The 26,068-nt window shown below is 33.7% G+C and overlaps 1 protein-coding gene across 1 annotated transcript in view; it reads right to left on the bottom strand.

Annotated features, from left to right (window-relative positions):
- Positions 1–4,892: 4,892 nt before the first annotated feature.
- Positions 4,893–26,068, bottom strand: part of LOC128556008 (fibropellin-1-like) — a 50,859-nt gene continuing 29,683 nt past the window's right edge. Inside the window, exons 28-29 of the mRNA XM_053539890.1 lie at positions 7,200–7,313; positions 4,893–6,506 (exon numbers count right to left, since the gene is read on the bottom strand). Of these exons, the coding sequence (XP_053395865.1) occupies positions 6,391–6,506; positions 7,200–7,313 (230 nt within the window). The 3' untranslated portion in view covers positions 4,893–6,390. The remainder of the gene's footprint in view (positions 6,507–7,199; positions 7,314–26,068) is intronic.

Below are 26,068 nucleotides of genomic sequence, written 5' to 3'. Positions count from 1 at the left end.
TCTCGTTTTAATTTGGTGTCAAATTATACTCAACATTTTTTTTAACTCCACACCTAGGTTTTTGTTTTAATCTCTGTCAAATTTTAACAGATTAGTATGTAATTTGTATGTAATGTTTAATGACTTTTTTATTATGATGAAAGATCAACGATAATAGTCTAAAATAAACTCATTTACCTGTAGGGTAACAATAAGAAAACCTTTTAAATCAAAATCACATAACTAGTAAATTCCAAACTACAGCCCTTTGAACCTATGGATTTGATTAAAATTATTATGCACTGAATATTCAACATTGTTTAGTTGGAACATCCGTCAATATTTTCAGTATCAACATGTTAATATCATATCAGGTTTGTGACGTCACTTATGACACCACCTTAAAGGATGAAGTGGAGTCAAGAAGTACATTGAACTCAATAATTTTCATATTTTCTCAGCCAAACAAGCAACATATGTTTGATTTTATAAATAACAATATATAAGCAACAAAATGATGATAAGCTTTGCTTTGAGAAATATGAACTCGTGTTTTCGTTAATTTAGCGCAAAATCTAAACTTCAGAACTCGTGCATATTTCCCGATACAAATCTGATAATCTATAAATGCACACCTTCAGATACATGTAGTACCCTATGTCACGATAAGATCATATACCGTCCCTTGAAGATTGTGATATTTGCCGCAAAATTATTGTTTATTCCCGCAGATGTCACTACTTGTCTCATATGACCCAGAACCAAATTGCATTCATATAGTAGATAAATAACGTTGTTGATTAGCAGATTATAGAAATTATATGTTTTTCACTTATGAAGGATAATCAAATATAATAAATGCCAATACAACAGTCTGCTGGAATGAAGCGTTCTACAAGCACTTCGCTATATTTCGTTGCATAACCTCGAGCCCTTGCATGTTTTCCAGGTCTATTCGGATCAAAATGGATATGTCTATCCATAATATATTGATCAGTAAAGTCTAAAATCTCTCCTGTTCTCTCAAGTATAAACCGACGTTCAAAATTGTTTAAATGCATCGGTGTAATGCACTATTTGACGAACTAGATATCCCAAAATATTTTTGAATTTCATACCGACATCTCTCAGCGTACCTATGCAGTTTATGTTCATCTATTGCAACAACTTTACACTTAGCAAAGATTCCTTCTTTTTATTTCTTTTCAGCTTTATAAAATTTTCAACATGGAAGAAATATCTGGAGGTTGAAATCCATTGCGAATCACAACGAGTTCCATAACGTTTATGCATCAATGGTGTTTTATATGACAGGGGCCGTTTAGCTGTAATTCCATCCACCATCAGATTTTCGTCGTCTCGAATTAGGCGATACAGTTTAGTTCTACCTTCCATACGCTTTTCCTAAGATTCTTATCATAAGATCTGAAACGGAGAAAAATGAATGGTTGAATGAAACATTTACTTTTTTCTGATTGATATTGTACTAATGCAAATATTAAAAGAGTTACAAATATATATTGAACTATATCCATTTGAGGTTTGTTCATAATCGGCGAAAGTATTTCGTTTACCTGCTCAGGTTAGTGATTTTGTAACTGCCTTGAATGAAAACAGAGAGATTTGGTAGCCATATACACGCTGAAATGATTATTTCTCTTTTCAACATTTCAACTTAGATGTTACATTTATTCTTTTGTTTGTTCGTCTTGTTGTATCTTGCTGTTAAATATGTAAATCAATCTACTTTCTGTAATAATATTCATAGGTTGGATCTGATGCTCTTAAAGCTTCTTTTTATTTTATAAATGATTGAATCATTTCGCATCATAAACCATCAAAATAATTTCGACGTGTGGAATAATGGAATAAACACTTACCTGTTTGAATATAAGTGGCGGTAATATAAAGACCTTAGCTTTTAAAACAGTGAATAATGTTCATTAATGTTTAAAGTGTTATCAATGTATGTGCATTACCTGTCAGTGACTATTACAATAACAACGTTAAACGAAATATATCATCTTTAGATATCAGTTATCTTCCGTCTTTGAAAGTACATGTTACCTAATTTAGATATATGTACAGTCATTCTTGAATTTTACATACTGTTATTGCGTGATTCTTTTCTGAAACGTCATGTTTAATATATAAACTATTGATATCACTCTTACAAACATTATTCTCTCCTTGTCTTTAGTTTTCCATCAGATAGTTTTCTGGGGGTTGCAATACATTGTGAATTAATCTAGATCAATGACAAATTTAGATTTTTTTTCCTGGTGGTCTTTATAAACCCTGCCCGTTTAACGCACACTTTGCATAAAGGCACGAGGAGGCATTATGTTAAATGTGTGCTTTACAACACATAAACACCAGAAACATATTCCTTATAAAGTCTTATAATCATGTTTCAGCGTTCTTAATAGTTATGTTCTTTTTTGTTTTCAAAAGCGGTGTCGGAACGACAGCATGGCGATGAATTGGTATTTTGTGCCCCGGGTTTAAAAAAACCCTGTTATGTCGCATTTCTCAATCGTGTACAATTTGTTCTTTTTAATTTAACACCGAGTTAGGTTTAACATCGGTTGCTCTTAGCACTTAATTCCGTGTACATACGATTGTTAAAATACTTTACTTAGCCAGGAATCAATGCTCTTGTCTAATTTTCAACTTGTGAACCGTTATTATCACTGAAGGTTAGTCAATAATTTATGAATCAGTGTTATTGAATATGTTAAGTATATTTAAAACATAAATAAACATTAAAAGAAACAGAAGCTCATTGTTGTTCCGTTCAAAGTTTGAGCCATAGTTGAAATGATAGGTAAACCTTGATTTCAAGGGTAACGTTCACGAACTGTATCACGCTATGTATTTCATACCAACCACGTTTAAAATAAATCGCTTATTATTATTCTAAAGGTGTACAGAAGACGGTCTCGCAATTTATTTCAAAATAAGGTTTATCCAAAACTTATGTTGGTTTTAAACTAACTTCAGCTGTATAAACTGTAATATTAGATTCTTGTTTTCACTTCACGTGTTATTTCTTGTTATTACACGTTTTCCTAAAAGGTATTCTTTTCGTAATGTGTGATCGAATAGCTTAAAAGAAATTCTAATATTTTCGCTTTGATGATTTTCCCACATGCTTATAAAAGTCAAAACAATGTAAATTTCTGACCAATATTTCATCCTTTTCTCTATTTAGGTAAAGGGACTGAACCTAGATGTTAAGGAAACGGTACAACGAAACACATACATAAACTGACAGTCTCAATGTCAAACATTAATTTGCAGAATATCGTTTATGAAAATAGTTTTCAAGGTGACACCCGAGAGGTTGTGAGTAATGTATAATGTATAGTTACAAATGCTTATTTTGAGATCCCCGAGAGTTACGAATCATTCTGCAAGGTTTAGACCAAGTTTAATGATATTTTATTGATGCATTTTTCCACTTCTACTAGATATCAATAGCATAGAAGCATCAAGGTAAAAGCAGACACAGCTTGACTGAGTCTTTTCATAAAATGTAATGAAAATGTCAAATGTTTGTCAGTGCTTATGGCTAGATGCGCTACCAGGATGAAACAACAACTATTCTGGAAACAGTACAGCCGCAGCTTTGTACATGAAATGGTTTTATGTTTCTCTTTACCGTTTCTAAAATGTATATTTTTTTTTTGTTCTTGATGCTACATATTGCCTCTATACCAGACAATAACAAAAGCAAAAAATAATTAAAGGAAGGAGTCATGCATAATACGTAGTAATCTTCATTATCTCTATATCATCTCTTTTTGCATATATATCGCAGTCGCAAAAATAAAACAACTAAAATGTTCTAAATCTGTGTAAAATATGGACTCAGTTTTGTCTTTGGAAGCCTTGAGTCCAATTAATATGACTCTTAAGCTGGGGCTAGGCCTCGTATAGTTGCTGCACTTTGATTACCTCTAGTGTACAAAGTCAATATTCTTTGCCTCTAACGGATCTTCTTACCTTTTTTTCATCAGTAGATGCATCAAAGTCAATATTGCAATGATAAAGAAACAAAAACAATAAAACAGAACTCCAGTAACAAAGAAAGAAAACAAAGGACAGAAGTCAAGAAATACAATTTCCTATTCAGCCTCAAGGAAATTCCTTTCGCAGTTGATGTAAAGAGAACTACGCTGAAGATGCTTAATTTTTCCCGCAGCTTTCCTGAATTATAGAAACATTACGTTAAAAAGGTCAGAGAGAAAATCCTGGATTGGCTGATATTTGCTTCAAAGCCTATTGCAATTAGAGAAATCGTAAGCTCACAGCATGGATCCTGACCAGACTGTGCGGATGCAAAGACTGATCTGTATCCATGCTGATTACAAATGCACTACGTTGGTTTTCTCATGGTGGGGTTAAAATATTCCACAGATAACATATTTTGATAAGATTATGAATTGTGTTTATACGTAGTAAAATATATAAAATGTCATTAAAACTTTAGAAGCATGGAACGCATCCAAACAAATTCAGAAATGACTCTGTTTGATAGACCCCTGTTAATAATAAAAATGCAACATCCTTCATGGTATCTAGCACAGGCTTAATCGGAATATCATACGTACCTAATTTGATGGCTGTTGCACGGGGTACGTTTCTACGTAATGCAAGGAAATGTACTATGCTGATATTAAAATCATCTCTTCTATCAATTTTATGTCAATATATTTAGAAAGAAGCAATAGTATTCCTACAGGTAACTGTGTTTAAGCAACTAAGACCCTATAGCAAATTCGGTTTGACTGAGTCTGCTTATGATGTTTTATGAAAGGTGCAATTTCCCACGGCTCCACCTCCACCTGGTTTAAGTTTTGAATTATATTACACAAAATCATTGGATGGAACTTATGATCCAAAAAGACTAGAAAGGAACCATTTATTAGTGTAATCATTGACAGCAGCAATAAAAAAGACCAAACAGAAATACTAGATATATTCTGAGAACATTACAAAAGAGTTTGTGTGATGCGTAAATACAAACATTAACACAAAAATGTGCGAAAAAGATAAAATAAAATGAACTAAAGATAAGCAAAGAGAAATTAGACTGTTCAGCAATGATCAAAGCCTATATAAATAGCATCATGCTTATCGAGAATATACAAGTTGTTGGAACTAAACTGATTTGATAACTGGTCAATATAACTTCATGTACATGTTTTTCATTTTTATATAACTTTTGATAAAATGCTTATTATTTTTGATTAAATGCTTATTTTGATAAAAAGCATATTACATAACAGACATACGACATTTCATGTAACAAGGGAACTAGTCAAAGCTGTACAGTCTCCTATGTATTTATAATGACATTAAATAATCATACTTCACCGAATAAAGCGGACAGTCAAAAAATACAGTTTATAGACCGAATTATTTCACTGTATATTCACATGTAAAACTCAGAAAATAATACTTCAAATAGGAGAGAATTTTGATTTTACACCAAACAAAGTCCTATAGGGATGGTTATCTAATTTTATATAGAAAACAAAATAAGTTCATCAAACGAACATCATGTAGGTGTGTCGTTTAACACCAATTACAACCTACTATCTACAAACACCCCCACCTACACATTTATTTCATGCATTGTGTTCTAACCATACTGTTAAGATATAGCTACACTATAAAATGAAGGGACGTTCAGTGTTACAGAACGATTTGGCTTGATAAAAATACATAGATTACAATTTGGTTTTGCGCTACCAAGGTTATTTTTGTTAACATCATTCATGGCATCACAAGTAGACTTTACATCAAATTAGGCCAAGATTGCTTTTGTGGCGTTGCACTTCTCTTCCGAACCTGAATAGTGTAGTTACTTTTAGTTCCAGTTCAAATGACGATAGAAAAACGACCTGATCAAAAGTAAAAAAAAAAAAAAAAGTAATATTACAGACGCAGTAAAAGCACACTGAACATGAAAATAGAAAGTCCGTAATAAGTGGAAACAGGTTGCCAAGTATAAAAGTGAGAAATGAAAAGTGTTTGTCATAGGTTATTGTAGAATCAATGGAAAATGTTTCACATATAAATGCAGTGAATTGTCATTGCTATCAAGGGATAAAAAGTTTTGATATTCTCTTCTTTAGTTATGATATGAAATTTCACATTATTTTGATACTATCAGAGAAATAAAGGCCACTACCGAAGTAACACAGAAGAGTCATTTGAAAAGCTAGGCGGCAATACACACCAGCTTATCTGAAGCTTCTATAAATGGATACACACTGTATGACCAAAATGTTCCTTTTCTTTTCAATATTTGTAATGTACAATCTTAACAATACGCCCTGCAAATAGTTGATACTGAAGATGTAAATGTGTCTGTGTCGGATTTGTATTACAATCGTTCCACTATTCCTTACAGATGCAGCGGATACAGATTGAAATCCAACTAATTAAAACAAGAGCAAATAGTCCTCCCACGACTTCTAGAAGTATTAATCCAGCGTCAGCTCTTTCATCTTCTTCTGAAATAAAATAATAATAACGGATGGCTCTTTGATGTTAAAATATCACGTTGCATGATCATGGTTCTTTTTAACGATAACACAAGACATTTAGAATTTTTCTAAAATTAATGTCATACCAACATACTAAAGACTTAGTAGCATATCATTTAGTAACCAAATGATTCCGTTATAGACATGTATATAATGGCACTGAAATGAAACGATCCTTTTACCTTTGTTTTCCGCACAGATTTTGTCTGTGTATCCTTATGCAAATGTACATGAATGTACATTATTACCACCGATACAGTGTCCTTTAATGAAACACGGATTAGAAACGTTTCGTTCAAATGATTTCATTATACCTTATTAATCTACATCTCTTGGCAATATTCAAACGTAGATGTGAGAGACATGTAGAGGAAAATTTTTCCTTTGTCTATACGTTTAAGAACTAAAAAGGTACAAAGGTCAATCGTCTAAATAATTATAAAAAGAATGCAAACGAGCAATAACAGGTTTATGATTAACCATTTGATACTGTTCGAATATTTAATTTTTCATTTTTATGTTCTTACATCATTTTCGGATCCAGTATATTTGAAACGTATTTCGGCGAAGTTTTTTTATCTATTGTTATACTCATATATTATCATAATGACTAAAAATTCTAAATAAAGTGCATTTATGGACAAATGATATATATCATACCATTTGCACATTCGTTACCAGTGAAGCCAGCTGCACATGTACATATATAAGTGTTAATCCCGTCTTTACATGTACCCCCATTCAAGCATGGATTATTGCTGCAATCTTTAATTTCTGAAAATATATCAAAAAGTGTTTATACCTTGATATTTAGAATGCAAAAGTACTACAGATATGATAGATTCATTTAATGCTAACATTCTGATAGGTTAGTAACGTAACTTTTAACTGTACATGCATGTTATCATTTGTTGAACTGGTGTTCTTCAACAAAAGCTTCTACATAAATAGAAAAAACGTTTGAGCGCATACTCATGAAACAGTTGTTTCCAGTGAAGCCAGCAGAACATGTATATGTACACTGAACAAAACTTATAAACCGACACCAGATAATTTCAGGAATTGAAAGACTACGTTTGTATTTAAGAAAAAACAATTGTATACAATGTTAATACATTTTATTGCAAATATGCAAGGTTAGCATCTTTATCCTAAAAACAAAAAAGTCACAAGCTTTACGATACCGAAAGGTTCATGCTTTCAGTATCGCGTGTGTCCCCCATTTGTAGCAAATACGGCAAGACACCTTGCTCTCATAGATACAGTGTAGTTACGGATATCACGCTGCATAATATTTGCCCAAACAGTTACGCGAGAGTTTGATGTGAGTTTACCATTGTGGCAAATCGCTAACCCTCCTCCTCAGTAAGTCACACACATGTTCTATGGGGTTTAGGTCTGCATTTTTCACTGGTCATTCCAGAATTCTTACGTTGTTTTGTGTGAGCATATCTCGGGTATGACAAGGCGTTATCCTGGGCTAAAACCATTCCCCGACTGGCATTGATATGCGAAACAAGTACGGGTTGAATAATGTCATCCTGTTACTTTCGTGCATTGAGGTTCCCTTGAATATGGAATATTGGAGTCTTGGTGCGCAAAGAAACCCCTGCCCATACCATAACTAATCCTCCCCCAAAAACGATCGATCTCTATAAGACAATTATGCGCAATCCCGCTCTCCCCGTCGGCGAAAGATTCGTGTTCGGCCATCGGCACCACGGAGTTAGATCCGAACCTCATCGACAAACAACACGTTTGCTCAGTCAGCCCTTGTAAATCTTAAGCAACGTCTTACCCGTTCTAACCTTGCTCGTCGGTATCTAGGGATGAGAACTGGAACCTTGGACGAGGGTATCGCAAACCGACGGGCCTGAGGCGAATACGGTTTGTCTGTGGGGCAAAATGACGGTTGTGTGTACCTGCCTGCCTCGTCTGTCTCGCTGACTCGGATGCAGGTATGAATCGGTTGCGTAAGCGGGACAGAACAATGTACCTGTCTTGATGATGCGTTGTTACTCTCCCCCGAGGACGGCGTGGTTCATTAGCAACACTTCTGGTCTGTTGAAATTTCGTCTATAACTGATGGGTGCTTGTATGATGCCTATTGAAGTCTCCTGCAACCTAAAATAGTTTTTATAAAACGTGTTAAAACCATACAAAAACAAGAAATTTTGTATAATTTAAAAAAATCAATTACAACAATATTATTTAATTAAAAAGTACAACGTACCTGTCTGACTGACATGCCGGTTTGGAGCATTCCTACGGCTGTACCACGTTCTACGATAGCCACTCTGGCCATATTTGATGTTTTGACATAGCGCATACAGCAAAGAAACGCTTAAAATATAATTAAGATCAATACCCGTGGTGAATTGTGAATAATAATTTAGAAACGAAAATATGATAAAGAGACGATTTAAATTTTGAAATTGTCAACTTCCTCTACCTTGATGGAAATGTTCCTCGAGCAACATCATACGGCGTCTATATTTCAAAACATATTCGTTTTGCAAGAGCTTGCTCACAGTTAGAGGATTTAAATGATAGGAATCTTCATATCACAAAAAACATTATTACAACAGGGTTACCGTTATCATAAGCTACGGAAAGCTGTCACTAATTTCATAATTATCATACGTTTCAGTTCATTTTGTAAATATTTCTGTGTAATTATCTGCTACATAATACCCCAGTCACACATACGGCACGGGAAGCTACGTCTAGCCACGGATAGAAACGTAGTCATCCGTATCGATCCGTACCTGAGCCGTACCTTAAGGTGTCACCCCGCTATTGAAGTACTTCCGGGTCGTTGTATCCTAGGAGGTAGTTCTTTGAAATTTTGAAGTTCCCAATTTGAAGCTATCCCTACTTTGACTTGTTAAATTCCAAATGTATTTATTGACACTGTGTACATTTTGTGTCATTTCTGATGTCTTTAACAGTTGTTTTATCTGTGTTTTCAGGACTACATTTCTGTGCGGAAGGATTAAAAAACTACACCAGACTAGCGGCCATGACAGATGTCAGTTGGAAATTTAAACATGGACTAAATACTTCGATGTGTAGCAAAAAAGTTCATCGTTGATGATAGTGTTTTTGTGTGATATATTGACTGGGATAGTATTACTCTCCAGAAATACAGAGCTGTCAATGCTGCAATTTTGTTGTGAACTTCACAGTCCATGTCAAAAAGTGCTTGTTTTACTATACAGCAAAGAAGAAGAAATTGTACTGGGCCGACACCTATATGCAAAAATTAGAAAGTAAAATATCACAGCAACCATAGGGTTTACAGTAATGAAACTTCACACACTAGTAGCTGATAACAATACGAATCAGTGGCTAAAAGGATATTTTCAAAGTTTGTGGAATTTTAATTTTATTAAAATTTAAAAAATTCAATAGTTGAATTTTCTTTTAAATTTGAATAATAGTTGTCTCCTCTTGATTTGTCAGTCTTCTGCTATAGTGCAAAGACACTGAACAAGTAAGAGACTTTAAAAAGGCTATTTAAAAGGAAGACACATAGTTTTTGACTTTATCTGTAAAAAAAAATATCAATTTTAATTTCTTAAAATTTTGAAAAATTTTACTATTTCAAGCATCTTCTTTTCCGAAGAATTTACAAGTATATATATATCACTGCGAAAAAAGGGTCAATATACGGGAGTGTACGGTCCCGTATATTTCGAAAATACGGGAGTATACGGCATGTATATTACAAATATACGGACCTAATATACGATCCCGTATTCGGAACATCTAGTATACGGGAAGTCCGTATATTTGTCATGCATATACGGGATCCCGTATACGCCGAATATACATAAATGTATATTTCCCGTATATATGCAATATACGAACTTTTAAAAAAAATCCATAGAAATGGTGTTTATTCGTGTCCTGCTTTAACATAAGTTTCATTTTCATGTATTCGAAGGGTCTTGAGACTTATTTCCCGTATACTTTCCGTATTTTAGAATATACGGAACACGTATACGAGCCTGTATTTTTTTCATATACGGACTGTGATGGCATCTAATATACAGGGGCATATACGGACTTGTATTTTCTAATATACGGGCTTCGGATTTTTCCGTATACGCATGATATACTAAGTATACGGATCCCGTACTTTTCACTGCGAAAAAAGAGTTAATATACGGGAGTGTACGGGATCCCGTATATTACCCGTATACGGGAAGAAATACGGGAAAACTAAAATACGGGCGTGTACGGGGCTTGTATATTTAAAAGTCCGTATATTAATAAAATACGGATTTCCGTATACTATGAAATACGGAATTCTTAGTATACGATACCCCGTATATTATTGAAATACGGGAAATTCTAAAAAGGGTTATTCTGATCGTATACAACACCGTATATTCCCGTATATGTCTGGTGTACGGGAATACATAAGTCCGTATATTGCGAGAATACGGGACGTATATTTCCCGTATATGTTTCATATACAACCCCGTATATTTCCCGTATATTCTGGATATACGGGATATGTATAGTTTGTATTTTTTCGAAAATACAGGGATTAAATTTCCCGTATATTCTTCGCATACAACTCCGTATATTTCCCGTATATGCCGGAAATACGGGTTTAAATTTAATTTTGTATATTTCGAAAATACGGGACGTATATGTCCCGTATATGCTTGGTATACAACTCCGTATTATTCCCGTATATGCCAGAAATACGGTATTTAAATAATTTGTATATTTTGCAAATACGGGACTTATATTTCCCGTATATTCTTTGTATACAACTCCGTATATCTCCCATATATTCTGGATATACGGGATATGCATAGTTTGTATATTTTGAAAATACAGGGATTAAATTTCCCGTATATTCTTCGTATACAACTCCGTATATTTCCCGTATATGCAGGAAATACGGGATTTAAATAATTTGTATATTTCGAAAATACGGGACGTATATGTCCGTATATGCTTGGTATACAACTCCGTATATTTCCCGTATATGCCGGAAATACGGGATTTAAATAATCTATATATTTCAAAAATACGGGATGCGATCAATATGTGTAGAGAAAATTATATTCTCCGGCCATTACAAAGGTCAAACGTTTTGCATGTTTTCGAACTTGTACGTGTATGTAGAATGAATGCCAATATCGAAAGAAAGAAATGTTTAATACTAATATGACATGAACTGAAAAAAAGCATTCACGGACCAAAACAGGTATAAAATCAAACATGAATGAATCCATCATTTCATCTAGCGCATTCCCGTATTATTTTAACATTTAATCTAAATAGCCGATTGAGAAAAGAAAAAGATTAATCAATTCATCCCTATTTATTTGTAGTGATAAATACATCCGTGATCATCGCCATTGTAAAAAGCAAATGCAAGCATAAATTAAAACTCTTTTTCTGCACATTTCCAACGCTTGTGCATACAATGCAAATATTTATAGAAAAGAGGAACTAATCCTTTATATTTGTACCGAAAATGTATATGAGACATGTATTGATACTTTACTTATGAACATTTTTACAGACGCAAAATAATCGATATAATGTGTCTGCGTCCAAAGATTCGAACAAATGCCTTTGTTCGATTTAATACAGTATCGTCTGCTACCGACTGAGTAGGTCGGTTTTGTTTGTGTGTGTTTTAACGTTGCGCTGACACACTTATAGGTCCTTCAGCGACTTTCCAGTTTTCTTGGTGGAGGAATACCCAAGGTGCCCTAACGTGCATTATGTCATCAGGAGCGAGCACCTGCTTAATGTCTTCTTCACATGGAGAATTCAACACTATGAGTGAGGCTTGAACCCGCATCGGTGATGGGCAACTGGTTTGAAGCCATCGATCTAAACCACTCGGCCACGGAGACCCACTCCGGGTAGGTCGGACCTTTAAACCAACATGTAGATAACATAGCATTTTGGTAATAAAGAAAGCACATAATTAACCGAAGTCATTCAGTTTAATATAATTCAAAGAGCTATAAAATAATGTATTTTACACCTTTTTGTTCAATGTTCACTTTCAGATGTTACTTAATTATAAATCATTAAGCGAAAATATTTTCATATCCGTTGACTTTTGTTTCGAAGTAATTCTGCAGATGTTCTATGTATAGTACGGTGGCATAGCGAGGACATAGGAAATATTTTATTTTTTCTGTGCGCACGTGTTAGCTACCACGTGCGTATGTGGTAATTCACAGGTGCGCGGGTGATAACTATCACGTGCGCAAGTGACAGCTATCACGTTCGCACGTTATACTACCATGTGCGCATGTGATAACTAACACGTGCGAACGTGTTAGCTGATCAATGAAAAAGCGTGAAAGATCTGCAATTTTTCTAAATGGATGTCTTTCATAAGGAAGTGTTATTTATAGTTAGCTGTAATTTACGAAGTAAGTGTTTCTTGTTTTGAAAAAAAAGGCTGATATCTCGATTAGTTTCGTTGGTAATTTTTCACGTCCGCACGTGTCAGCTAACAACTGCGAACGTGATAGCTATCACATGCAAACGTGTTAGCTAAGATAGTTATTACGTGCGCACGTGTTAATCAACACATTCGCACGTAGTATCTAACATGTGCGAATGTGGTGCTAACACGATCAATAAAATGTTTCCTATGTCCCCTCTATTCCACCGTAGTATACACTGTTCCAAGACTATTTTATTTCTCGTGGATGTAGTGTCCTTTAGTATTGACCTAGCACATGTGAATATTTCATATATTTCCGTAAATTCATTTTCAATGTCCAAACATAAATAGCGATACAAATATTACATATATAATTCTTAGTTGATATTATACTGTTGCATCTGCAGGTAGCTGAGCAGCAAAGGGTTTAGCTGCCAATATCAGGGTAGTGGGTTCGAGTTTTGGCCATACCTTTTCCCCTAAATTTTATTTGCAAACTTTCCACTTATTTGTCAAACGCATCGTGATATTTATGGTTCATTTATTAAAAATTATCATATTCACCCGTTGTAAAAATGTCGATTATTTAAAATATTCTAGACAAAAAGACACATTACCTGTCATAAGCGTACTAGAAAATAAATACTTTAAGAGAAAATAATTAAAATTCATAAAGATAAAACAGGTAGCGATAACACCACATTATTTTAGTTTAAAGAAATGATAACCGTGGTAACGTGGATGTCATAACACTGATTAACTGTAAAAAATACCAATATTGCTAAAAATCAACGAAAACGCTCGAAAAATATTGGCAAAGATTAATGAGTGTCTTTCATTAAATCAAATGATATTAGCATTTACACTGATTTACCCATCTCCACGAAAATAAACTGTACATATAATTTCTGCCGAATAGTTTTACTGCAATTAATTGATAATAATTGTATGCATATGAACTAAATCAGATAGATAGCCCATGTACCCTAAGCCTGGTAATCCAGTCTGACAATTCCTAACATTTTTCTACCTGCAAATTGACAATATCAGAAACTCGATGAATCCAATTAACACAAATTAGCGCAAATTAAGTGGGATCTTTAATGCATAGATATTAGGTATGATTTCTTATGTCCAATCAGTTGAGAACACGCTTCGCGCGTTCATGTCCCGAGGCGATAACATCTGGCTCAAGTGACAGAAGTCACGTGGTCAATGGAGTAGGTCGTGTTTATAAACAGCTCGTGTAAAAATAGTAGAAAATGGTTATAAATAGATATAAATATGGTGTTTTATGAGGAGATTTAATTTCGGAAGTTGAGTGTTTTGTTGATATTTGACTGGAGTAATGAACATTTGTATCTATGGGGAGGAGACATGGAAATAAACGAAAGAAAAGTGAAGACAGTGCGAACAATGGAAATGACAATAAAGCGGGAAGATATTCAAATTCGCCAGAAGGGGTTAGTGTCAGTGAAATATTAAGTGAAACAAATTCTGTATTGTTTGACAGTAATGAGAGGTTAAATCTTACAAGTTTATTTGACCAAACAACGATTATGGACAATTCCGTAAGTACTTCTGAAACTACCCCACCCATTCAAGGTACAAAAAGTATGTCAGAACCTACCCCACCCAACAAAGAAAAAATGTGTAATGAAGGAAATCCAACAAACGCAGACATTATGAAGTGTTTAAACAAAAATTGACTCAAAATTAGCTGATATGGACTCACGATTAAAATCGCTGGAATCATTAGAGGCTAAAGTGGACAAATTTGAAAATGAGATGAAAAAGTTGTGGAATTATGTACACGATAAGCATAATCAGACTATAGAACGGGTAAAACAGGTGGAGGAAAAGGCTGAATGCAATGATTTCGCCATTGGTGTTGTGAACAGTAAGGTTGTGGAAATAGAGAAAGAGAGAGATGAATTGAAGGAGGAGATTGTGTATTTACAGTCACATCCATGCGAACAACCTTGTTTTTGGGTAACATTAGAGAGGCCCCATCAGAGACACCGGCAGAAACCGAAATAAAATTAAGGAACCTTTATAAAAACGGATTAAAGGGTAGACGAAAAGTGGTGGATGCCATCCAGTTTGAGAGAGTTCATCGTATGGGAGGTAAATCGCCTGCCAATAAAGGGAGAAAAATCGTGGCAAAATTTTCGTTGTTTAAGGAGAGAGAGATGATAAGAAAGCAGTGGAAAGTTATACAGGGAACGGACTTTTTCATGCATGAGCAATTCCCGAAGGAAGTCAATGATAAGAGTCGTAAGCTGTTACCCAACTTAAAGAGGCAAAAAAGAAGGGAAGAAGGCATGGTTGGCTTTACGATACTTTGTACATTGATGGAAGGCCGGTGAGAGAAGAAAAGTAGGGATTCGAGGAGGATGGGCTCAACATTTTATCGTGGAATGTAAATGGGTTAACGGTCGGTAAGAAAATTCACCTGAATTCACAAGTTTGATTTCAAAAAACGACATAGTGTTTTTATATGAATCGTGGACCAGTAAAGATAGTGATATTGAACTCTCAGGCTATACTTCGCATAACTTTTACAGAAAATTCCAGAACAGGAACGCTAGAAGATGTAGCGGTGGTATTGTATTATATTAAAAAAGACCATTTTAAAACCTGGTATTGAAATTGTAAGAACACACTGTGATACTATAATTTGGTTAAAATTAGACAAGAACTTTTTTCATTTGAAAATGATATATTTATTTGTGGAGTTTATATATGGGGAGAAGATTCACCCGCATATAACATATCCAATGTAGATTTATTCGATACTTTTTAAAATGATGTACATGATTTTGAAAATTCAGGTTCCCTTTTTTTAACCGGAGATTGGAATAGCCGAGTGGGAGTAAAAGACGATTTTATTATAGTGGATGCTTAAATTGTCACACTGACGACGAGGATTATGTTCCCGATCACCCATAGCCGGGCCTCATTGGATAATGTATGTAATAGTTTTGGTACAAGATTGCTTGACCTTTGTAGAGCTACCACGTTACGCATTTGTAACGGTAGATTTGCACGTGATTATAATTGGGGTATGTTACCTATGCCAGTACAAAGGGGGCGTCCGTTATTGACCTACTGTTAGCGAGAGAAAAGGATTTCCCGCTATTGTGCGATTTTTACATAGACTCGTTTAACGAATACAGTGATCATGCCCCACTTTTGTTCTCATGAGATGTAATGTTGTCACTGAGACGACAAAGTTTAAAAACTCAGTCAGGTATAAGTGGAACGAGAATTACAAGGAGGCATTCGTTCTGGATTAATTGCAAAATTACCAGATTTTAAATCATTTAACAAGATTATAAATATTAATAATAGAGAACCGTAAATGATGTATTAAACAACTTCACGAGTATTGTTCGAAAGGTTGCAGACCCATTATTTTAAGCTCTTGTAAAAATTATAAAACTGTTTTAATGAAAATTCTATAGTCAATCATGCAGAATGGTTTGACTTAGACTGTGTACAAGCGAGAAGGCGTTATTTAGATGCTTTGAATGTTTTTAACCGGCTAAATCTAGTACCAGTAGGGAACAATTTTGTACGTTGAAAAAGAATTACAAAGATTTGTGTCGTAAAAAAGAAATATTTTTGAAAAGAAAAAAATATTGGAAATAGGTCAAATGAAAATGCAAAACCTAAAGAGTTTTGGAAATTTTTCAAACGTAAAAGTAGCAATCAAAATAATATCCCTTTAAATGATTTTAAACAATTTTTGAAAGAACTAGGTACAGATATGTTTCAATGTTACAATCAGGAAGCAGAGGATTTTTGCGAAGTTTACGATTTTAATAATTTGGACTCTGACTGTGAAAAATTAAATCGGCGCATAACAGTAATGAAATTATTACAGCTGTTAAGGGTCTTAAAAAAGAATGGGCTATGGGGAATGATTGTATTATGAATATGTATTTGATTGAAAGTATAGATATTTTGTCATCACATTTATGTGACATTTTAACGCTATTTTGGATTCGGGCTATTTTCCGGATAAATGGACGGAGGGGATTATTATTCCCTTACACAAAAAGGGTGATGTTAATGACGTGAACAATTATAGAGGGATAACATTAGTTAGTTGTTTGTCTAAACTGTTTACTTTCGATTTTGAATAAACGTATAGTATCCTTTTGTGAAAATAATAATGTAATATCGGATGCCAATTTTGGGGTTTTCAGGAAAGGCCGTTCTACTATTGATGCTCTATTTATACTATTAAACACTGTACAAAAATACATTAATGAAAATAAGAGACTATATTGTGTATTTGTGGACATGAAAAAGTGCTTTGATACAATATACAGAAATGCATTATGGTTGAAATTATATAAAAATGGAATACAAGGTAAATTGTTAAGATTATCAAAGATATGTATAAAAAGGTTAAATCTTGTGTAAGAAACTGTAATGAATATTCGGAATTTTTCGAATATGCGGTAGGCTTAAGACAAGGGAGATAATGTCGCCGATTTATTTTCTCTTTTTGTGGAAGATCTGGAGTTATTTTTACAAGATGATATAAATTCTGGTTTAATTATCGACGATATAGTACTTATTTTATTATTTTTTGCAGATGATATGGTAATAATAGGCAAACACCACAGGAGCTCCAGGACAAGTTAATTTATTGTTTGATTATTGTAATATGTGGGGTTTAGAAGTAAATACATTGAAAACAAAGATTATGGTATTTAGAAAAAGGGGGATTAAAACATAAAAGAATGTTGGACATACAATGGGCGAATATTGAAGTTGTAAATGATTTTAAAATACCTAGGTACAGTTTTTAATTATACTGGAAATTTTACGAAAAACCAGGAATACTTGACGGGAAAAGGGACTAAAGGCATTAAATGTTTTGTTAATCAATTGTAAGAAAATTAGATTGAAACCAAAAGTATTATGTCAGGTGTTTGATGCATTTGTCGGGTCTATATTGAACTATGCCGCAGAAATATGGGGAAATACGAAATCTAAGGAATTGGAAAGAATCCATTTAAAATTTTGCAAAAGCTGTTAAAAATCAGAAATAATACATGTTCTATAGGGTATATGGAGAATTGGGAAGATACCCTTTGTATATAAGTAGGTACCTTCGAATTGTAAAATATTGGTTTAAAATCTGTAATACAATAATATTATTTTAAACAAGGTATATGTGCAATCACTAGAGGATTGTAATAAAGGGTATAAAAATTGGGTTTCAAATGTTAAAAACTACTTTGTGATTATGGCTTTGCAAATGTTTGGTATGAACCAGATTCTGTAGATTATAATCACTTTATATGTATATTTAAACAGCGTGTTATTGACTGTTTCATACAAGGCTGGATTGTAAATAAGGAGTCAAGTAGTATGCTTGAATTGTATAATAAGTGTAAAGTTATATTTGTTACGAATTGTATTTAGATTTATTGCCGAGTACTTTAAGATTGTTTATTTTTAAAAATAAATCTCAGCTCATGCTCTGAGAATCCATACTGGAAGATATGCTTACAACAGAATTCCAAAAAATGAGATACTGCCAGTGTTGTAATACGGTTGACCTGGAAGATGAATACCACTTTGTACTTGTATGTCCATGTTATATTGATTTAAGAAAAAGATTTATCAAAAAATATTATTTCGTTAGACCTAGTATGGTGAAGTTTATAGAACTGTTACAATCACAAAATAGAAATGTACTTTATAAATTAGCTCTATACTATAAAGGCGCTATGTTAATTAGAAGCAACATTATAAATATTACTTCTTGAACTACTCATACCGAGGTGGATTAGCCATCCTCACTTTAAACACAATATTGAGAAATGAGAATGTTATATAGCACAATTTACTTTTCAACTGACTGTGTGACTTTGTTAATATTTATGTATATATATATATAGTTGTATTTTGAACTTGATGATGTACTATGTACAAGTCATAATAAAACATATGTTCTGTTCTGTTCTGTTCTATATTGCATATTTCAGAGGGAAAGGAAGTCACGAGTAAGTACTTATTTGATTTAATATGTTTTAATTTTTAATAAACTGATTTTTTTGTGACAAACCAGACCATGAATTATATTTCAATTGATCGGAAACACGGGTTGCTTTTTATTGCTTTAACAAATTCAGAAGCGTCAAAAAGGTCAGTTTAATTTTGTAATCTTAATATAAAAAAGAAATTCAGAATAGCCTTAAATAATTCATTCATTCATTCATTCAGTCATTCATTTTTTCACAACTCATTATTTAACTATTATTTCATTCATTCTTTCACCCAGTAGTCTACAAGGATGTCAGTCACCAAAAGTTCATGTTGGAAGTGTTTGAAATAAAAAAAATATCGTGCAAAAATCATTTGATGAATACCATTGGGGTTAAACGAGATTAAAGTTGCGAGGACAAAAACACCTCCTGATAGAAGTTTTATTTCGTAGAAGCTAGGTAGCCGAGGCTAGCTTCTTTAAGAATGAATAAGGCGGCACGCACATTCATTCATTCGATCAAAACTGGAATCTCGGAAAAGCATTAATGAAGTTAATAATTACAATCTTTTATATTTAGAAAATGGGTACCGGTAATCTGACAAAATAACGCTTTTTTCTAGATGGCACTTTTGAAAAAAAATACATCTCTTGCCTCTGTCTAGAGAGAAAATGTTTTTCTGCGAAAATATCAGTGTCAGTATAAAGAAATTAATACTATTACAGATTATTTGATCTCTACAGACTTTGTAAGTCTATGTAAGCGGTTGTGATGCGTATTATTTTTCAAAGTATTATATCAAAACAAGGTTGGTAATAATAAAAATTCATATTATGTAGAATTTGATTATTAATCTGAAAGTTTTAAAAATTTTATAGTGACCTAAAAATACATACATACTACAGATCTTTTGCATTACCAACTTTTTAGTAACATCTTTAAAACCGATAGAGCGGGAGAGTTTACCTAAGAACAAATAATCCAATATGTCGATTTCCGTACTAAGTGTTGTTGTTGTAGTAACACGGGGGTGGGGGTGGGGTGAATCGATAACTAATAGCTTTGGTCATTATATTTTTTTTATCTTATGCATTTACAGGCGAACGGTTTACTAAACGATGTACTTGAATGAAGTTTAAATTAATATTAAAGTGAAATGCGGAACAAGTCGAATATGTATATAATACTTTATTTATTGTAAAATAAAAGTAATATTTAGTAATATGAATATGGTATCTAACATATTTAAAAAGCGTTACATATTATACATCTAAAACAAACATTTACTTTCAGGACCATACATGTACAAACAATAAGTAATTGCTCAGCTTAGTCTGTTATTTTAAATCGATTTTCAACGGACCATTATGACATTTTCACAAACTAAAGTTGACGATATTTCCGATTGACTGATATTTTTTCAATTCTCTGTTTTACTCCATTTTGCAGCTGTAAAATCTTCAAATATGAACACAAACGTCTTTTTTTTTTCAGCAGGGCGCAAAATAATGTACTTAACAGGTCTTCTAAGTAGCGTTTCTATATACAACAAAAATACGGCAAAAATTGGTTGTGTTAAAATTATCTCTCCGATGATATATAATTTGTCAAGTTTAATTAGACGTCATATTGGAGGCAAACGATTTTGAACGCAGAACACTAACGTCGAGTTTCACCCAAAATTTTGCGTAAAGACGCCTGTATTTATTGAAACTGCCCGATTGTTTTTTAACAATTTTGAAAAAGCGTACATGATTTCATTCACTATCGATTCCAAAAGTAAAAAAGGAGAAAAATGGAGAGGGGGAGGGGGGGGGGGTGAGGGGGTCACCATTTAAGAATTCGATCATTTACCATTGCGCTTCCCCTACCCCAGTAAAAATAATGATACCTTAAGTGTTTTCGTGAAATTTGGGCCAGGATCTTTACTATTCGATATTCACTCAGTATATGCAACTCTATTAACATGTCCAAGACTGGGTAATAGTTTGTACTGATTCCTCCGTCTGTCATAAGATTTATGACATGAATCCCTGAGAGAAAGAAAAAAGACGATATAAAGACAGAACAAAGAAGTATAAAATATATTTTTATAGCTCTTTGGACAGAAGAAGGAAAGTGATATGTATATTACAATGCAAAAAGCATAAAACCATAAAAAGTACCTATCACTTGTAGAAAGTGGGTTAACATATTTTTATGACCCAGCTTGAAACAACACTGACCGGATATTTCTTATCCCCAGGCAATAGTTTAATACACAATGAAATTTAAAGGGTGATTAAACATTTGACACAATTAAATTATTTTATTTTTAATGTAACTATATGCAATCTTGGGGCTAAAATAAATTTAAAAAATAACGCAATTTTTAAACGAATACTTAAAAAAGGCACTGGCCTCCAGATCGTCCGACAAGAACAAAAAAATATATAATTGAGCCGTGCCATGAGAAAACCAACATAGTGTGGGTTTTCGACCAGCATTGATCGAGACCAACCTGCGCATCCGCGCAGTCTGCTCAGGATCCATGCTGTTCGCTAACGGTTTCTCTAATTCCAATAGGCTTTGAAAGCGAACAGCATGGATCCTGACCAGATTGCACGGATGCGCAGGCTGGTCTCAATCCATGCTGGTCGCAAACCCACTACTCGTATGTTGGTTTTCTCATGGCACGGCATTATATTTTTTTTTTAGATATATGGAAATTAATGGTGTATATGCTACGTATACTGACAGACTATAATGTTGCGGAAACACATGAGAATTAGATGTTTTAACTAGTTTTTACGATAAAATTTGTATATTTAACGCGCATTAAACACTAAACCCTCAGTTGCGTTATTGGTAACGACAGCGGAAAACTATTTATTGCCACTGCGGTCAGGGTTCGATTCCCGGCGCGACCATCTTTTTTCTATATATGACATTTTTAAATAGTTTATAGAAACGAAAATTCCTATTTTAAGTTTCATAATGTGACAAATACAGCTTAAAAGGTATCCTTGATGAACTGATAATTCTGCTTTTTAATCGAACCTCCTTTCAATATTTTACTCCGTAGATGTCATTTGTAGAATTTTATCGTCAAGTATATCCTGTGCATTTAGGAATATTGATTAAGGAATATTAAGGCCGGTTTGCCTAGGGTCTATATATTTCGGAAAAAAAAAAAAAAAAAAAAAAAAAAAAAACTGTGAGAACAATAAACATCTCGCGGGAAGGTCTATCTTTGCATGTCTACCGTTTTTCTTTTACTCTAGCCAGGCCTGTTCGCGTGCACGAATAGACATGCGCTCGTGCAAAACCAATCATTCTGAAAACAAAGTGGTCACAGGAATGAAATCGAGTATGTCTGTAAATTCGATCTTCAAACATTCAATCAAACTAGCACCATTTCTTTCATTTTGACACAGATTAGACAGTATACACTGTTACATTTTTATTATTATCGAATATTCGGCAACTCTAATATGAAATAATGTAAATTATACTGATACTCTGATATTATTTATTATATTTTAGTTAGGTTAATCTATGAGATTTGGATAATTTTAAATCTAGATTTACAGTAAGTTTTCTATTTTCATACTTTAATACAGGATTGCTGAATTAAAAACCGAGATGCATTATATTTATTTGAACATAAAGAGATGAGACGTTTATGATGAATATTTTACTAGTCTAAGAATATTATACTGACCGCTAGATTGGAAATTCTGGATACTCTTCAGATTGTTTAACCAAATATTAAAACGTTTAGAGGCAAATATATCGTTCAGAACTTGTTCAGTCACAAAGTTTAAAGAGATGTTTGAAAAATTGAATTTAAAAAAGCTTAACAATGCGACTGTTATGTCACTCTGATATATTTTATCAAAACTGTGCAAAAGATTTATTGTGCATTTTGAAAAAGTTCTAACACGGAGGATTGCGTAATGGCGGACAGGTTAAGGAACACTAATTAAGCATAGTTTACGTTAACGCTAGCGTTGGTTTAAATTATACCGTGGCTGTAGTTTTGACATTTTGGTAGGAATAAAACGGGGAAGTGTTATTTAGATCCCATTACCGCACTTTATGTGCTTTTGAAGTTTTGTGACAGGTAAAATCTCTCTTGAAAAAAGTCTCTCCCGTACGAATGTTATTACTGTATGTCAGTTCGAAGACAATCCATCAAAATGAGGTGAGGATTGGCCGGACAACGTGTGACGGCACTATGAACACCATGCATTTTATATTAAATATAATTTGGGAGATAGATGTTAACGTAATATAATCATAAAATGCAAATAAAACACTGTAGATAACTTGTATTAAATATCAACAGGCACATTTAATGACATCTAATTTCTTTTCTTTTTAAAGCGCTCGTTTTGAATACGTCTTTGGACATTAGAAGGGGTGTACTGCTCTTCTTAGCAGACGGCAAATCGAAAAGCCTATAGCGGTAATCAACATTCATGGGAATAACGAAAACATGTACAGACAGTAGTAAAAGAAGTGATACTCAACTGATTTATTGAGTCAACGGCGCATAATTAAATGTGCGAATTGCTAGTTTTTCAATTAGAAATGAACATTATTAAGAAATGCTTGATGTTATTTATTACTCACATTTTAATTCTGCTTATTTCATTTGGACAAGAAATGAAAATGATTCATAATCGTTTGAAAAACTGATTTAAAAAGTATGTAAGTTGAATAAAATGCTAATTTAATCTGACATGTCTCCAGTTAATAACAATATTGTTATGCATGATATACTAAGTATACGGATCCCGTACTTTTGTCATATACGGGGCATATACGAAACCGTACTTTTTGATATACGGGCTACGGACTAGTCCCGTATATGCATGGTATACGCAATATACGGACCCCGTACTTGTGTCATATACGGGGAATATACGAAACTGTACTTTTTACTATACGGGCTACGGACTAGTCCCGTATATGCATGGTATACGCAATATACGGATCCCGTACTTCTGTCATATACGGAATGTATACATCTGATATACGGGGATATACGAACCTGTAGTTTTTGATATACGGGCCAGGTTTTCCCCCGTTTATGCACGATATGCAGAGTATACAGATTCCATATTTGTGTCACGTTTAGACTGAATTTGGTTTTCGTATACGGGGAATTCACGGACCAATATTTCTAAAAGATACATTTACCCGACTTTTCCCGTATACGCACTAAGTGTAGTATACAAATCCCGTTTTTTTCTTTTATGTGAACTGATTTCGTATATGGGCACACACTGAAAGATGACAAAATGAATATCAGTCATACCTACAGCAGAATACGGTATGTTAGACAAAAGCAAGACAAAGACAGGGTATGAGAAAAAAAATCATATTATTATTAATTGGAGACATGTCAGATTAAATTAACATTTTATTCAACTTAAATACTTTTTAAATCAGTTTTTCAAACGATTATGAATCATTTTCATTTCTTGTCCAAATAAAATAAGCAGAATTAAAATGTGAGTAATCAATAACATCAAGCATTTCTTAATATGAGCCGCGCCATGAGAAAACCAACATAGTGGGTTTGCGACCAGCATGGATCCAGACCAGCCTGCGCATTCGCGCAGTCTGATCAGGATCCATGCTGTTCGCTAAAAGTTTCTGTAATTGCAATAGACTTTGAAAGCGAACAGCATGGATCCTGAACAGACTGCGCGGATGCGCAGGCTGGTCTGGATCCATGCTGGTCGCAAACCCACTATGTTGGTTATCTCATGGCACGGCTCATATGTTCATTTCTAATTGAAAAACTAGCAATTCACACATTTAATTCTGCGCCGTTGACTCAACAAATCAGTTGAGTATCACTTCTTTTACTACTGTCTGTACATGTTTTCGTTATTCCCATGAATGTTGATTACCGCTATAGGCTTTTCAATTTGCCGTCTGCTAAGAAGAGCAGTACACCCCTTCTAATGTCCGAAGATGTATTCAAAACGAGCGCTTTAAAAAGACGCATGTTGGTTCTGTGCTGGAACACGATATGTAAGCAGGTTACAAATGATGAACCCCATGAAAATATTCAGTTTCCTGATCTCAATAAGTATAAGCTTTTATCTGTTGTTACGAATGTCACTGAGAACGAATGGCTCATCCGGGCTGTCTGTCTGCATCTGTTGATCAAACTAGTAGAAACTTCACACATAAGCATGTTCTCTATCGTGAAAATAAATAGTCGTCCCGTTTTCTGATTGCAGTAAACAACTCTTGTGTCAACCTGGAAAAAAATGCACGCATCAAAAGTTATAAAAATGGACTCTTGCAATTCATAGATACTGATAATTATTTCTATCAAATGATGTGAAAATTATGACGAATAAAATGACATGTGGGCAGGGATGACGACATCATTTAAGTGTCAGAACGCACCATACTCATTTCGTCGCGAAAAGAAATTAGATATCATTAAATGTGCCTGTTGATATTTAATACAAGTTATCTACAGTGTTTTATATGCATTTTATGGTTATTTTACGTTAAAATCTATCTCCCAAATTATATTTAATATAAAATGCATGGTGTTCATAGTGCTGTCACACGTTGTCCGGCCAATCCTCACCTCATTTTGATGGATTGTCTTCAAACTGACATACAGTAATAATAACATAAGTACGGGAGAGACTTTTTTCAAAAGAGATTTTACCTGTCACAAAACTTCAAAAGCACATAAAGTGCGGTAATGGGATATAAATAACACTTCCCCATTTTATTCCTACCAAAATGTCAAAACTACAGCCACGGTATAATTTAAACCAACGCTAGCGTTAACGTAAACTATGCTAAATTAGTGTTCCTTAACATGTCCGCCATTACGCAATCCTCCGTGTTAGAACTTATTCAAAATGCACAATAAATCTTTTGTACAGTTTTGATAAAATATATCAGAGTGACATAATAGTCGCGTTGTTAAGCTTTTTTAAATTTAATTTTTCAAACATCTCTTTAAACTTTGTGGCTGAACAAGTTCTGAACGATATATTTGCGTCTAAACGTTTTAATATTTGGTTAAACAATCTGAAGTGTTTCCAGAATTT

The sequence above is a fragment of the Mercenaria mercenaria genome, chromosome 3 (assembly GCF_021730395.1).
Source record: "Mercenaria mercenaria strain notata chromosome 3, MADL_Memer_1, whole genome shotgun sequence".
NCBI lineage: Eukaryota > Metazoa > Mollusca > Bivalvia > Venerida > Veneridae > Mercenaria > Mercenaria mercenaria.
This window is presented reverse-complemented; position numbering and strand designations above follow the sequence as displayed.